The following is a 16904-nucleotide window of genomic DNA, read 5'->3' as shown; positions in this document are numbered from 1 at the left end:
ACGTTGCCGTATATGTACAAGTCACACTTCTTCCTCACCTTCAGAGGTTCGTTTTCTTCTGGTTTGGGCACATTGCCAGATGGATGGGTGGATGGATAGTAAGATAAAAAAAAAATGACAATTAAGTCTATTGTCTTTTTTCTCCTCTAAAATAACATGCTTTTCATCCTCTTTCTACAGCACTTCCTCACATTCCTTTTTCTTCATGTTGTGATAATACATAATTCTTGCAGTATTTTCCAGGGAGTGCAATTCATGTATCGCAGCAGTGATAATGTGTAAAAATGTTTTCTTCAGCGGTCCACTCACTGTTAAGATCCTGTTGTTGGATGTGCACAAAGCCTCTAAAACCTTTTTGCTATGTCATCCATCGACAACCAGTTAAGCCAATAACAAAGATTTTCACAGATCGCTCTATGTTTTTGCAGAGAAAAGAAAATATAATTGGCTAAAGAAAGTGAAGTTTGTTTCAATAAAATAATCACTTTTTTATTTTTTTATATTTTCTGACAGTAGTTATGTCACTTCAAAATGGTAGACAGGCTGGAGGATGAAAGCAGGGCAGCTTGGGAGGCTGTAATTTATCTGTTTGTCTGTGTTTTCCTCCCCATGCTCGAAGGGGGAAGGAGACTGTAACAGGGCCCGGCTCCATGGGGGAGAGTTTTGTTTAGTGGTGGCATTGATTTTATAAAAGGTTGCGCAGTGGGGAAGCTAGGTAGGCCTGTCAACCTTAGCTCTCACAAAAGCACATCACACTGTCAAGCTAATTGTGCCCTCTCTGAAATCCCCAGACCCTAAAAAAGAACATAGTATGCAAAGATATATAGGGAAGTAATTAATTACATTTACTCTTATTAATATAACAAAGTTATTTTTTGTAGCCTGGAAACCAGACATATCTGCCAAACTCCTGTTTCATTTGTTCTGGCAGACAGGTCTGGTCCATCTCCCATACATACAGATATCAAGTGGCTTGACATTGTTGGGATCAATAACAACTGTTTTCTGTTTATGTGAAGTCAAACAAGTCCAGTCTGAAGTCTTCAGCACAGACCTGGCCACCAACTTTCTGAAAAGGAGCAAGTACTGCCATTCGGTTGCTGTGATTGGTTGTAGGCCCATATAAGTGCGTCCAGAAGCAGTTTGTCCTGTACTGTTGATTACATCTCTTGGAAAATATACAGAGAGGGTCGGGACTAATAAACAAGTGGTTAATCTGGTGATTTTTTTCTGGGGAGTATTTAGGGGGGGGTCATTGGTACTTTTATTTTTGTACATTCTATCACAAGTATTGCACTTTGCTACATCTCAAGTCACATCCATTACCCAGTAAGAACAAAAGAACATTGTTTACCGCCTAATGTTGATTCAATAAGAGGTGTCAAGCTATTTAATGTATGGGGCTTGGTAAGGTTTGCTGAACCTGCCATTGTGTCCATAGACTTTTATTTGTTGTCAACCATTTTTGTTTAATTGTCTGAGTTATGTCCTCTTTTACAGTTGGTTCTAATGAGGGGGGTGGTTGTATATTTATATTTGGGAAATAGTTGTATGCACAGGCTGCAAATTGCCGTCTATAGAAATGGAACTTACTTGTTTGTTTGGATATAATGGCCCAGTGGCAGTATGGTGTTCCACTAGTGTTAATATTGACATTCAACACAATTTATTTTGTAGCTTAATAGAGTTCTTTAATTTAACAGTCGCATTATACTGTATGTATACTGTACCATCATATAACATTTGTTTCTTGTAGTTTCCCTGTTTTCCTCTTTCCAGCACTACCCAACAGGAGCATAGGAACTGAGGAAGTAATGGGATAGAGAGCAGAAGTAAAAAAGTGTGAGGGTCAGAGAGATGAAAACGAGAGGAGAGGAGATTCTTGGTAAAAAGGAGATGAATTGACAATAAGAATATTTTTATTTGTACAGGTTGGAGGACACACATAGCTAGAGGCAGTTCATCAACTGCTTGTCACTGCTCTCTCTCCCCTTTCCTTCTCTCTTAAGAGGGAATGTTGCCAGGGTCAGGTATGGAGATAACCTAACTTTGGCACAAAACATCCGCTAGCTCTCCACTGAACTTATAACCACAACTACTGAACTTTTTTGTCGCCACTCTTCATTTTAGCTTTGTCACACTGTCAGAGAAAATATTCATAACTTGATATAAATGTATAGAGATTGAGACAAAATACCAGGAGGCACCTGCTACACACATTTATTATCCCACAAATAAATACTGTGGAGTGCAAGTACCAGTTTTGTTTCACATTTTAGGCACTATTCATTGGCAAATCCACTTGCCTTCTAGCAAGTACATCTTATTGTATTCCCCCTGTCATTTTTTTTCTTCCTCTTTCTGCAACATGACACCCAGCTGTCTTTTGACTGGCGTGTCACACAAAGCTCCTCTGGCTGCCTGCTGAGCCACATGACAAAAAAACTCTTGGGGAGGTCATTTTATCTTACTTTTGATTGCCAGATAATTATCAGTTAATTATTTAGAGCCTTAAATTAATTTGCTAAAAATAGCCTCTGTGCCTCTGCGTTGCCAATGGAGATGGCTCCATTATTCTTTTCTCCCCAGTCTGTGTTTTTCCTTCTCTAGCTCTCTGTCTTTGACTACTTCTGCCACTCATGTCTGACTGTAATTTAATAAAAGAGTAGGTTTTCCTTTTGTATTTAAAGCAATCCAACTGAAGCTTAATGGTTCAGCAAGGATTGTTTGAATTTCTCCATTTTGCTTTTTCCATGCCTCCCTTTGCCAGCTGTGAAAATTAGGTTTAATTTACAGAATGTCAATCACCGAGCACTATGGCACAGCTATACTGTAGGAAACTTAACCTATGACTTATGCAATATAGAGTGCTTTCAGGCAAACTTTGTTTCGTAACATCCACTATCCTCTGACTTTGAAGGTGGTTTTGTCCACCAATAACGTTACCTGTGCTTAACAACAGCCTTTAGTAGATAGCATCTTCTTTTTACTTCTAACTCTACTCTTAAGACACTTCATTAGCCTGAAAGTGTTCCGAACAAAGAAATGTGTTGTAAGGGGTCTTATAATGGGATTCATTGGCTTAAAGAATCGAAATTGACCCTCTTTTTTTCCCTTTTTTCCCCTCTGCATGCACACACGCACACTCACACAAAAACACAAGCAAACACACATTCTGAAGCAGGGGCCAAATAGGCTGACCTGCTGAATGGGTTTGTGCTGTGGTAATGATAAGGTTATTGAATGGCGCTGTACTCTGTCCCAATAGCTGCTGGACCAGTGGATGCACTGAGGGAATCTGATCAATATACTCTCTCTCTCACTCTCTCTCTCTCTCTCTCTCAACCCATCTTTTTTTTTATGATTTTCATTACACTGGAGCAATTCAACAATATGTACCTCCCCCCCCCCGTCTCTGCAGTCCAGTCCAGACTCGGATGTTTTGTCCGAAATCCGAACAGAATTATCTTTTCATTAAGCCACAAGATTCCATTGACATTTAAATAACCTCCCTGCACACATCAAAGGCTACCCAACATTTGCAAACCGCGCAGCCATGCTTGAATACTTGGCTCGCATTAAGTGGCCACCTAAGAGGTTACATTTCCACCTTTATGCCTCGTGATCATACAAAGTTGACATAATGTGGGCATGCTGGGAGCAAGCCTTGGTCAAATAGTGCTTTTTGAATACTTTCCTACTTTATTTTTTAGAAGTGGTAGCAGGTTGTAAAGAAAGGGTTTACAACATCCCAACAATTCAGGCAATTGTCATCCGTCCTCTGACAAAGTAGTATTTTAGTATTCATTTGTATAGTTTTCCTCTTTTTTTTTATGTCCTCCTCCCCTCAAACATGTGTTTTTCTTCTGTCTATGACTTAAAATGTCTGACACTGAGTATAGTGACTTGTGTCTGTGCAAAGTTTGTCACTAGAAGTGTTTTCACATTATTTTACTGAAGGAGGAGATGTCTGTGCACTTCTCTGAAATCTGACATTCAAATGTATCCCAGGCAAACCCAGTCACCAATACATAAACCAATCACAGTCTAATATGTGAAACACTATTCAACAGGGGAACAACTTCGACACAACACAAGCAAGGAAACCTGAAACCTCCAGCGCAGAGCGGACTGTCAGTAGAGAGAGAAAACACACTGCCGTCATAGCTGTCAGCCACTGACAGTTACAAGCCAAAAAACAACAGAAACTAATAGAATATGCTAACCTCTCTTACCATTCTGATAAGTCTGCTAGTCGCCCTTTTTAGTGCACAATATATTCCTCATCCGAGCCGGTCTGACTGATGCTGGGTTCAGTATGCCATAACTATAAGTTAGTTGCAGAAATTAGGCTGTAATGTTATTGAACCGGGTATCTGTGCACCAGCTATATACATTCTGTAAAAATGCTTGTTTTTGCTCAGATTGTTATCGTAAGAGTCAGTTCGTATTATGGAAAGATGGTGATGTCTTGTTCTAAAATCTCAGGATAATGCCAAAAGGCACTGGAGTGGGAAAAAAACAAATAGTTTAAGTTTACACATATGTTCGGTGCGCAGTTGCCCCCTTTGATTACATTGTAGCTCAGTGCATGGCAGCAAGGCAAGTGCAAGGCTGCTATTTGAGCTGTACTTATCATGCCTTGCACACCATTAGACTTGGCTTAAACTCAAACCATGCAGTCTGATCTAATGATTGATAAAAATAAAACTCAAATAGATATTATACTGTATAGCCTAACTGTCAGAGGATGAACACAAGATATATATATATATATATATACATAATTATATATAATGCTCAAATGCATTGACATTATCGTCTCAACAAAAAGAAGAAATGCTAAAAATACAATATATTTTAGAAATGAATTTAAATGTGTCGTATGTGTATATTATAGATCAGTATGACTATGCTACAATAGTTATGATTCGGTGAAAACAGGCTGGACAATGAGCGTATTGTCTCTGTGAGAGCAAAATGCTTGTTAGAGGCTAGATAAAAGCTGTTAAAAAAAAGAGACAGCACAAAACCAGCAGTTGTGTTTCATCACTGTCATCGTGGCATACATAGACATGGCATGAGCAAAGAAACAAGTCTATACTGTGTCCCACACATTATTTGTACTCCCCCAGTAGCAAAGCCAGACAAATCTTTTAAATTGATCAAACTGCGAGGAAATTTTCCACCCCAGTAGGAGGCTAGGAGCATAGTCTGTTAGTATTTTAATATATTATCTAGGAAAAAGGCAAGCCAGGTCAGAAACTGTACAGTATAAATGAGACACAATGCAGCGCCAATAGCAGCAGTTGTGTCTGGTACTAGCTAACTGTATGAATACAGCAATACTATATGTTATTTCAGTATTCAAAAGTGTGCAGTATATGCATCTTAACAAGATTAAATAACTTAAATGAAAGCATGTGTAACTATGAGAGGAAAATATTGTGTTTATTTCATCATATTCAACTAGCTCTGTGCTGAGGAAAGGTGGTGGCTGGAGATATTGAAGACTAAACCAATAAATGTCAACTGGCATCTCAAACATCACTCATGGTCGTTTTTCCGAATAATAAATATCTAAAAATGCTCTCCATTTGAGTTTTCTGTGAATGTTCAGCTGTATAATATTGTTTACAAGCTTAATGGCATGTGTGACATCTCTGTTCTTGCACATACTTGTCACTTCAAGGGGCATTGTAATGTGGACATTGCGATTGATGTTTACCGATTAGATCAGCAACAGGGGAAGCGAGGGACTTGACCTTTTATAGTTTGACAAGTATGAACATTGTAAACACAGTGGATTTGCATTGTCATTTTTTCACTCTGTGAAAATTACACTGAGAGGCACACGCCCTGGGCATTGATGTGACATGAGATTGCTTTGGATGAGGATGAAAGGACAACAACCCCATAAAAGGTCATCAAAGATGAATTTTGTGTGGGTGTGTTTTTCAATAATCTTAATGGGAATGTGTTCACATACTCTCACTCACTGGCATCATTATAGTGGACACCAAATTATTTTTCAAATTGTTCCATGCTGTCTCTCTCTTTTTTAATAACCTATCCATGATTCAACAGGTCATTCCCACGGACCTAATCCCCTCATATCTAATTTATAAAGTCTCTTTTCCTTTATCAGATGTAGTCATTACACCCACCAGCCTGCCCCTCATTGAGTTGTTCCAACACCAGCTGGGTGCTGTAGTGAAGAGCTTTGAATGCTTAAGCAGAAACAACCTTCTTCTCTACAGGTATAAATATTTCAGGGGCAGACGGGCAGAATAAATTGACAGTAAAATTGACATCAAATCTGGCATTTAATTTCAAGAGAAAAGGGAGGTAGGAGCTACAGGGGAGATGATGCAGAGGATAGAGAGAGAGAGGAGAGGTCATAACCCCTGTGTTAACGTGGTAATATAGTCTACTGAGCCTGTGATGTATTAAAAACATATTTCACAGTTATTAAATATATGTTTATGCTATCCATGTATTTTGTATATATATGTGTATATATGTGTGTATATATATGAAGTTCCATATTCAATATTCTGACTGCAAACTGACTTGAGAAAGCATTTGAGACAATGAGAACATGAAGGTGAAGAGGTTAAGTTAGTGTAATCAGTGCAATAGCACATTTAGTATGACATTAATTACATTTTGCAAAGGGGAGGGATATGGCACTGGGTAATCACCACCCTGTTGGCCCCTTCTGTAATCCAACAGGGGGGTGGGTGAGGCATTTTGGTGTGTGTGTTTATGCATGTGTGCAGTGACAAACACTGATCAACCCAATAGTTTCTCAATGCACACGGTTGATTTTCATCGAAGGTGATGTTGAAATTACTTTGGACAAAGTCCAACAATTTTTCGAGAGTACTGTTTTACTAAGGCATTCAGTTTGATACAGATTTAATTATTTTCACCATGTGAATTGAACCTGACTTGAATTCTTTATTCGTGGCCTCTCTGGCTCCCATTTCAAATTAGCAGAGATAATAGAGGCCTAAAACACATATCCTCTTGTTCTTTAATTATTTAGTCATGTTTTATCCAGAGTGGTGATAATCAGTTATCAAATGCAACTTGGCTGTCTTGTTCAAAGATACTACTCAACCTCTATAAGGGATATTTCTGCAGATCTTTATTGGCTTAAAATGTTGGCCAGTCAGTTGTTTGGTCTCTCTGTGAGTCTGTCCTCCACTTTAATCCAAAGTGAAATATATCAACACATATTGGATGGATTGCAGTGGGACTTCTCCACAGTGCTGTGGAGTATGTTCTGGCTACACTGCTAATCATTTCTGAATTTATTTAAACCAATCACACTCATCTTGGGTGGGTCTTGATTGGCACTAAGCCAGATAGCTGTATATCCACTGAGTCGACTATCGTTTATGAGACAATGACTTTTCAACTAGAGTTGAACCAGCCATTTTGACTTATCAATCGGAATACCTCACTGTCTACTGAGTGGAGTAGTAAAAATACGGTTCAAAGGTGTATTCTAATGGCTTTGGTGATCTCTTCAATTCTCTTTGGTGATTCTCTGACTTTCAGACACTAGTCAGTAAGTTCAGATATGATCTACACCGTTAAACATACAGTATGATGCCTTTAAATATTGGAGAATCCTCTTTCCTAACCGCCCTCCCTCTTTTCACAATACCCTCTCTCCTCTCACACACCTCCCTCCTTCCTCCATCCACCTCTGCACCAGGTCACATCGCAATTTTCTGGAACTGGCTGCTCTGCTTTTTCCGTCTGAGAGCCCCAGTCTCAACTCAGAACACTGCCAGCCTCTTTCCTGCTTGCCCTACGGATCTCCCTCTGATTGTATCACCAAACACAACAAAATGGTCCTGTCCTTGTCACTTATAGAGACGAAAACTATAACGTAGGACTGGGCAATATAGGCAAAAGCTTCTATTCAGGTATAGCTGATTTCACCGTAACGGCATAGATCACGATATAGCATGTTTTCTGATGAGTAAAGCCTGTTGTGTGAATTAAATACACGACAATTGAAAAGTACTGATCATTTTCTCATTTTATTGAGAACTTTTGTGCAAAATCTACATAAAATGCAATAATCAGTATGTAAATATCTTCCAAATTACGTAAATATCGCCATAATGCAGTTCAGCTGCTGTTTGTTAGACAACGCGATGCGGATGTCAGCTCAACACAGTATTAATGCATTTTGACTTTTTCTTACTAATTCTTCTTTTCCACTCTTTCTGTATCAAGTTGAAAAATGTGATGTGATGCTACTAAAAAAAGTATTTTAACTGAAGGAAGCAAGATGCAAAGATGTAGAGCTGTTGATTTCAAACAAACAAAAAATTAGTAGTTAGAAATACTTTTATCATCTTTATTTTATTCTTCCTCTGCACTACATTCCTTCATCCCTCTCTCATCCCACTCTCACTCTCAATACGATGGGTTGTGTCCAGTCAGTGGGCAGCTTTGGTGTAATTTGGCCCACAGGGGCTGTTGGCAGTAGGTATGGGGATAAAGGGAGCAGGGATGGTGGGGTTTGGAGAAAAGCAGGCTTAGTGTGGGGCCTTGGATGGAGGGGCCAGCAAGCACATAGGAAAAGCATTAAATAAACATTAATGCAACTAGGTTACAGGAGATTTATTAAGGAGGCTTTTTGGGCCCCCACTGTAGGGTTTTATGCAGCACTTTAATAACTCTCTCATGCACACAGGTAAACAAACCAGGTAATGTATTGCTATCCTCGTAGGTGGCCATTGTGAAAACTGTTTTAACTTTGTTTTGGCTCATAAATAGTTTTTTTCTGTCTTCTTCGTCTGGGTTTTATCATGAAATTGAATGAGATCTGGCTTTTTCTATTTATTTTTTTTTACATCTAGGGTAAGTCTGACTTGGATATTATTTGATGTCACTGTGTGGTGTTAAAAATGAGTGTCCTTAATCACAGCTTACTGGTGTTAAATGTACCCTTCCTGGCATGTCAAACACAGATAAAAAGTGACTGATTAAACACAGTAATGACGACACTGTGACACGACAAAGAACTAATTCTAAATTTTTACAAGGATGGGTTGGGTGTTGGCAAGAACCGTAGATTTAAGAGAGAGAGAATTTTACAAACATTGACTAGCACTGCCATTGAGATCACATTTTACATCTGATTTCGTCTTTGTAAATCAACACTGTCAGAAACTGAAGTTGTGTAAGCCAAGCCTTAGTGTGTTATGTTTGGTGACTTGATCCTGGTCCACAAGCCCTTTTGGAATTATAATTGTTTATCATCCAGTTGTGCCAGCTTCAGAATAGTCTTAATAAGTAGGGCCTAGGCTTTGAAGAGTTCCAAGAAAGACAAGGCTCAGAGCAATTAAAAGTCGTATTTGCAAAATGAAGTGTTTTAATCTGACCATTACTATAAATTCTACTAAGCAATCCACAGATATCCATATTTGCAACCATAAGCCCTTCAGACCTGGAGCAATTGTCTTGCTTTGCGTTGTGGAGGTGCAGTGCGCAGGAAGTTCAGGTGGCAGCACTTCTCTGACGACAGCTAGAAGAGGAAAGGAGAGACTGACAAACAGGGTCAGGGCAACCAAAGGCTCTGTGATGCTTTACCTTGAGATCCGTCGCCTCTGCTTCTTGCTCTGCATCAAGCCCAAGTGACATGAATCTCAGACACAGCTCAGACAGCATACTTCTGAAAGTTTCACTCTGAGTAGGTTAGAAAGAAAGGAGTTTTTGTTTGAGTTGAGAATTTAATGGGGGGAATATCAAGGGGGGTGTAGACAAAATTATAAAGGGAATATGTTTGAAAGAGACGGTGGTGGACTGGAAGAAAGGAGAAATACAGAAAAATATTTCTTTGAGAAGGATACAATAAAGGCTGCAACGACTGAAAAACTGAGGAATGGACAACCTGACAGAGAGACATTCAAAGAATGGGTGTGTGACTGTGTGCATATGTACTGTACAGTATATACATAGATATATAAACAATATATCCATAGAGTGTGAGTGTGTGTGTGTGTGTGTGTGTGTGTGTGTGTGTGTGTGTGTGTGTGTGTGTGTGTGTGTGTGTGTGTGTGTGTGTGTGTGTGTGTGTGTGTGTGTGTGTGTGTGTGTGTGTGTGTGTGTGTGTGTGTGTGTGTGTGTGTGTGTGTGTGTGTGTGTGTGTGTGTGTGTGTGAGGGTTGGGGGGTGTATTTGCCTGTTCATTCTGTGTCTGATGAAGGCTCTAGCATACCGGTTCCGTTCGGCTCCATCAATATGACATGTCTTTGATGTGGAAATACAAGGAGCAAAAGCCCAGTCCAGTCCCCAGCGGGACACATCTACCGCTGTGCATGTGCAAACACGTGAGAGAGAGAGAGAGAGAGAGAGAGAGAGAGAGAGAAAAGAAAAGAAAAGGAAACAGCCACCAGAAGCCATAAAAGTAACCACTGCCTCAAAGTTTTTTAACTACCCTTCTACAAGGAAGGTGCAGGGAGGAACAGTTGTGACCTGAACATTTCCTGAGCTAAAAGCACTGTGGACATCAATATTGTATCTTAATACTGGGGAAAAGCATTTCCATACCAGTATAATATCAACATGTATTTCATAGCTAAATCGTTTACATATTCATGTATTTTATAAATTTACCATTGTATCATTTTAAATCAATTTCGGTAAAAGGGGGCATTTTAAATTAAGCTCAGTCTAGTACTTGAAATTGACGGAAGTAGTGTTTTTGGATGAATCAGTGAGGTTCAGCTTCACTAATAAATGACAAGCAATTTTCCCCCCGGGGATTATTAATTCATCATTATTTCTGATTTTGATTCTGAATCATATACTGTTGGTTGTAGTAGATTTGTCTCTAGAAAGGGATTTCTATTACAAGGATCATTTAAACATTTTCCAAACAAATGCAACCACAAAAACTGAAATCTGACAGTACAACTCTGTCAGGAGTTTATATGTTGAAAGGGTAGCTTTCTTTCGCAACGTTTTACTTTTACATGTGTCTGTCGAGCCCAAGTCTTCACACACAAAAAGAAGTGAGGGTGAGGTGGATGAAATCTGAGCTAAAGGTAGTGTGAAAGAAAAGGGGTATGCTGTGTGGGCTTGCTGCATGCTGGCCATTGCAGTTGGCCACCATGCAGCAAGCCCACACAACACGTCAGTTGCTGTTGTTTTGGTTAACACTATCTTGCAGGGAGGTTATCCAACTAGCCTACCGTCAGTGCTTTTATTCCCTTTCAGCTACACACCTTGAATTTTTTAACCTTGATTTTTTTTTTTACTTTTAATTCTTTAGCATTGGATTTATGAACATCGAAAAATAAAGAGTTACATTTTGATGCATAAATGAGTGCTAGAAATTCAGTGGCTATTTAATTTCAAAATCCAATGACACAGATTTACACACACACACACACACACACACACACACTTGCTTGCTTGCTTGAGCAAATGTTCAGTAAGAGTACAAATACATCACAAGCAAAGGTGTGAATAATAATAGCTTGCCCAGGGAGACAGAACAATCCACATACATCAGTGTGGACATCTACTTAGATTACAGAACAAACAAACTTGCCACATTTCACTGTAGAAAATCAGTGGTTTTTACATGATAATGGAAGATTGCCTACAAAGAACAATAACTATAGCTATTTAGCCCTGACAATCACAGGCCACATACGGCTGTGTCTGTGTATGTTGCCAAGGCGACTGCATACAGTATGAGCACTCTTTCTGTACCTGTGACGCTGTGAACGAGAGGTTGCTGCCTTAGTTAACATGTTGAAGCATAATCGGAATCTTTTCTTTATTGTTTGACAAAAACCTTTTATTTATTATCAATGTATTTATCTTTGATGTATACATCAAAATCAGTTACACCATACACAGGCAGTTTAAGCATTCATGTTCATGTCTGACGTCGCAAAGACATATACGATTAGAGACACAGAACCGCTGACTAGTTCATGCATTTTATTTACCAATATTGCCAGTTTTAACTTACACAGAAATGTATAAAGGATTGAACAGGATTTATTGACATTGACAGTAAAGTGAAAAGCTGTGTTCATGTCCAAAACACAAAGATATTGATTAAAAAAACATATTTTTATAATTTGGGTTTTATTGTCTTGCTCTAATCGGTTATGTTATGATCATATTGTACTCACCAAAGACATTGGTAAAAATCTGGAAATATAGACAGGCTCTAAACAAATACATTACCTAAATGTATTTGTGAGAGAAAACAAAGGTGAATGGCAACTTTGACAAATTATGCACACTCGAGGTTTTTCTGTACAAGGCATTATTAGAAACATGTTGCTCAGTTGGACCAATTTGTAACTTGCAAGTACAATGCTATTGTAACCAATGGAACTGATGGTCAGAACTATAAATATAAAACCACAATTCTAACAATCAAAAAAAAAAGACTGAAGATACAGCAGCTGTTGGACACAATTGCTGATGCATCCAAACTAGTGCTGGTGGAGTATGTATTGTATTTGCGAGCATGAACATATAAGTGTACAGATTGGTGTATATGTTTTTGTGTTTCTACACATCCCACAAAGGGCGTGCGAGTCTTGGAGTGTCCAAGTGCAGTCTCCATGAGGTCAGTGGCTGCTGTGATAATGCTTAACTGATGCCGGCTGTCAATAGCCATTCACCAGGAGAAAAGTGCTCGCCTGTTCAGTAAATTACACAGTGCGTCATGAGCTGTGAGGTTCAAAACAACCTGACCCCACTGTTGTTGGGAGAAACAATAGAACAATGACTGCAATCAGCTTTTCCAGCAACCATCTGTGTCATGCTGCTGACTACAAAACACCTTTCCATTACACCAGTGCTGCAGCTATTAGCTCACCATGCTATTGACTTCAAAGTGAGTTGATAGACCTTATTGTAATGGCACATTAGATTGTCTCTGACCCCTCTTTATACAGTGTTCTGTTTTGTTGACCTTGACATAGTTGGGCTTTTTGAATGCTATAAAGCCTCTGAAATGATCATTTCACACAATGGTCCGTTTTGTCACAGATGAACATATTTGTGAGTTGTCATTATACTGATGATTACAGTAGCTTTTAAATATTTTTTCTGTATTCAAGACATGTTTTATCACAAATTTCCCTTAACTCTTTCCATCTCACGGCTTCTCTAAGCATGCAAGGGAGCAGTATGAAAAACTGTCCACGATGCACAAGAACATGCAGAAGCTCTACGAGACCATAGGCAGCTATTTTGCCTTTGACCCTCACTCGGTCAGTGTGGAGGATTTCTTCGGAGAACTGGCCAACTTCCGCATACTCTTCATGGTGAGTATATGTTTAAGGTTTGTGCCCATATACATGAAAAGCCACATTTTTACAGTTCCTTCAAAGTAGACACATGCAGACTAACAAGCCACCGCCCACACACAAACAGTCTTTTGCAAACACTTTTACTTTCCCAAATAGTGGCTGTCCCTGAAATGTGAAAAGAACTAGTGGGTTAAACTGTTTTATCTGAAGTTGATAAAACAGAGGTCCTGACTGATAGAGAAAACATGTTCAAACATTAGAGTTTTATTCTTTTATGGATGAAACTCATGTGCGAGTGAAAGTATTTTCAGCAGGGGGTGCTGACCCGAATATGTTCATGCATGTGACAGCTTACGGCCTCATGTTTATTAATGTTTAGAATAAACAACTGACAGATATAGTCAGTAGTTGAATAATTAAATTAAATATTATTATAGTATGATAAACCGTATGATAACTTATCATTCCTATGATCGAGAATATTTCTACTTAAACATACAGACTTAACATGCACGGGCCGAATACTTCTTACTCCTACCACTATAAAATTAAACCTAAACAATGTGCATCACGTTATTTGCAACTACATAATATATATCTGTATTTGCCAGGCAGCGTAAAAACTGTGTAAAGTCTAAATAAATCTGCCGTGGCAAGTACAGATAAAAAGAAGCCTCACTGTCTGTAATGGAAAGCCATTATTTTTTTATATTTATCCTTTAAATCCACTTTATTGTTCCCTCTGACTCTGTGTTGTGACAGATAGAGCTAATTAATGTAGTTTTGTCAACAACAAATTAATCGGCAACTATTTTCATAATCAATCATTTATAGTCGTTTTTCATGAAAAACAATTCCAAATTCTCGCATTCCAGCTTCTTAAATGTGTAAGTTTTCTGTTGCTTTACTACTGTATGACAATACAGTGTATACAGAGTATTTTTGAGCCATGGACAAACAAGGCCACTGATTCACATTTGTTTTTACTATTTTCTGACATTTTATAGACCAAACAACTAATCAATTAATTTAGAAAATGATTGACAGATGAATCAATAATGAAAGTATGCATTAGTTGCAGCGCTAATGACAAATAGACATAGAGCCCCAGAGGACATGATACAACTGTAATCTTTGAGGGAGCAACAGTGGTGGAAACATTTCTCTCACTCACCTGATAGTCCATGGAGTTTTTTTGCTTTGAGTCAACTACCTGCAAGTTCCAGATTTAGTGGTGATTTCACTTTCCTTATCTTAAAACTCCCAGAAAGTTTTGGGTTTGGGAGAGTGCACCATACTGTATTTTTCTGGCCACCTATTTTGGTCTTTATATTCCCTTGGTTGGCCCTGACATCCTTTTACGTCTTTCTTTTAAGTTTTTGCACTGTTTTTTTGAGAATGTAACCACTCTCACCTGCTGTGTGATTTCCTTCCATATCATTTTTTAGTATTTTAGTAGGTCATAATGCCACTGCATCTGCCAAAGATTTTTTTTTTTCAGCTATCACAGACATCGAACCTCTAAACCCTTTTTTTATTTTTATTTTTCTTCAATGCCATCTTAGTCTGGAAGGTTATGAACGCAGGTCTCTTTTTGGTAACGCTTTACTTTAACTTTACTCTAACTCTTAAATTCCATCTCTGGACAAGCGTATGCCACTATAATAAAACAGTTGTTATAAAATAAAACATGTCTTAGGAGATGTTACTGCTGACAAATACTGCACATTAATAAAGAATTAATATTGAATGTTTATAAACAGTGGTTAATTAAAGTATTGCCCCCTTTTTTTGTTGGTACATTTTTTTTTACCATTTTTGTTTTATTCCAAATATTTTTGGTCAAATAAACATCTTCAATCTGAATCTTCTATGAAGATAAACTTTAAAAAAATATCACAAATGAGACCTTTTTTTTGCTTTGACTGGCAGTAAATACAAATCCTGCCGTAATCTGTCCTGATTTCGCCTATTTTACGTGAACCTGGCCTGGAAACCTCCTGCAAGGGCTAACGTTAGTCAGGCAGACAGTTATATTACGTCACTGCAGAGCGAGGACCGGTGTTACGGATAAAATCAATGAGTTAGGGAATGATAGTTAGGTTTACCAGAGGAGAAGTGAGTTAACGACCCCACTCAGTGTCCAGAGGTAACATACCCACACATTGATTCCTACCTAATTGAATCATCAGGTAATGCATAATTATGACCACGATCATGTCTCTGTTGTTTATATACTGTCGTTTTAGTTTATGTGGAACAAAGCAAACAGCCAAGGCTTTGTCCACCTAAGGTTAAATGAGGGTGAAAATGTACTGTCTTTCTCTCTCTTACACACACACTCACTGCATCTTTCTGCCATCATTCTATCAATAGATATATAAATATTACTTGTATTTCCTCAAATGTAATCAAATTAATTTTTACTCAGTTCTCACTCCTGTTTTTCAGATTAGCACTGAGTTCTTCTCTTTTGTTTTCATCCACTCTCTTCTATTATGATATAGTTAATATGTAGTACTGTACCTTAGATTCAAATGGGAACTAAAATTGCATCAGCATTGGTATTTACATGAGCATACTAAGCTTCAGATGCTTCTACCTGCAAAACATTCAAAAATTGTTCAAGGGGTGATTGCTAAGGGGTGATTTGCTTTACAGACCCAACTCAAATGCAGACAATACATCATTCAACACCACAGCACAAGATCCATATCTCCTACACTGTCACCATGAATCATAGAAAAAGAAGACACGATGATATGACATCTGGCGTTAAATAAACAATAGCAGATGGAACAACAATTGACCATTAGTGCTACCTCTGACAAAACCTCCGCCTTGATGGAAGCATCTAGAGATCTAGAGTAGATACTTAAACTTTCCTTTCTGCCAATTCCGATGAAGAAACATCCAGTACTGACTTGGGAGCTGTAAGAAGTTATAAAACAGATTAAAATGTATTATTTGAAAGGATCTCAGAATAGGAGATAATGTCAGTGACTCACTGATAAAAGTGCTACAGGAGATAAGGGCTTGGGCAAGCCTCTTAACCTGTTAAACATAAGCCCCTTTCACACAGCCTTTTTGTTGCAGGGCTGGTATGCCTTTATTACACCCCGCTGTCTGTTTGAATAATATGGAGACGGGATTGAAAGAAGGATCTGCTGTACCTCTGAGCCAGTAGCGGAGGTAGTCACCGAGCTGCAACAGCGCAGAACCAGCATCTGTGTAGAAGGGCCAGCCTGCAGGGCGGAGCTATTCGATGCTAGTACTTCTTTGCTTTCAGAATTCTGGCTCTTATGTGAAATCACACATTGGGACGGCATTACACTGCTTTTGCTTGTTTCTGTGTAAATTAAAAAAGCCGGCGGTGTGGCATACCTTCATTGCAGTGCTGTTGCAGAATCTCTGTGCAAAAGGGGCTAAAGTTTCATTAGCTAACAGCTGCTAATGTACTGTATGTGCCATCACTGCAGTAATAATTTTTTGCAGTTCTCTTTCCACCTGTATTTCTTAGAGTTGTTAGAGTTGCTTACGACTTCAAAAAGGTTTTTGTAATATGTATTATTCCCTTCTACTAAAGGTA

At 38.5% G+C, this 16904-nt stretch overlaps 1 protein-coding gene across 9 annotated transcripts in view; it reads left to right on the top strand.

The window, feature by feature from the left end:
* The window catches only part of diaph2 (diaphanous-related formin 2), a gene marked incomplete at its 3' end in the record, with an annotated part of 383236 nt that overhangs the window by 298997 nt on the left and 67335 nt on the right, over positions 1-16904 (top strand). For all 9 annotated transcript variants that reach the window (XM_083915494.1, XM_083915493.1, XM_083915499.1 and 6 more), the window contains one exon: positions 13166-13330. In XM_083915494.1, the coding sequence (XP_083771620.1) occupies positions 13166-13330 (165 nt within the window). The remainder of the gene's footprint in view (positions 1-13165; positions 13331-16904) is intronic.

The sequence above is a fragment of the Echiichthys vipera genome (genome assembly GCF_963691815.1).
Source record: "Echiichthys vipera genome assembly, chromosome: 6".
Classification (NCBI taxonomy): Eukaryota; Metazoa; Chordata; class Actinopteri; order Perciformes; family Trachinidae; genus Echiichthys; species Echiichthys vipera.
Note: the sequence above shows the minus strand (reverse complement) of the source record. Positions and strands in the feature narration are given on the sequence as shown.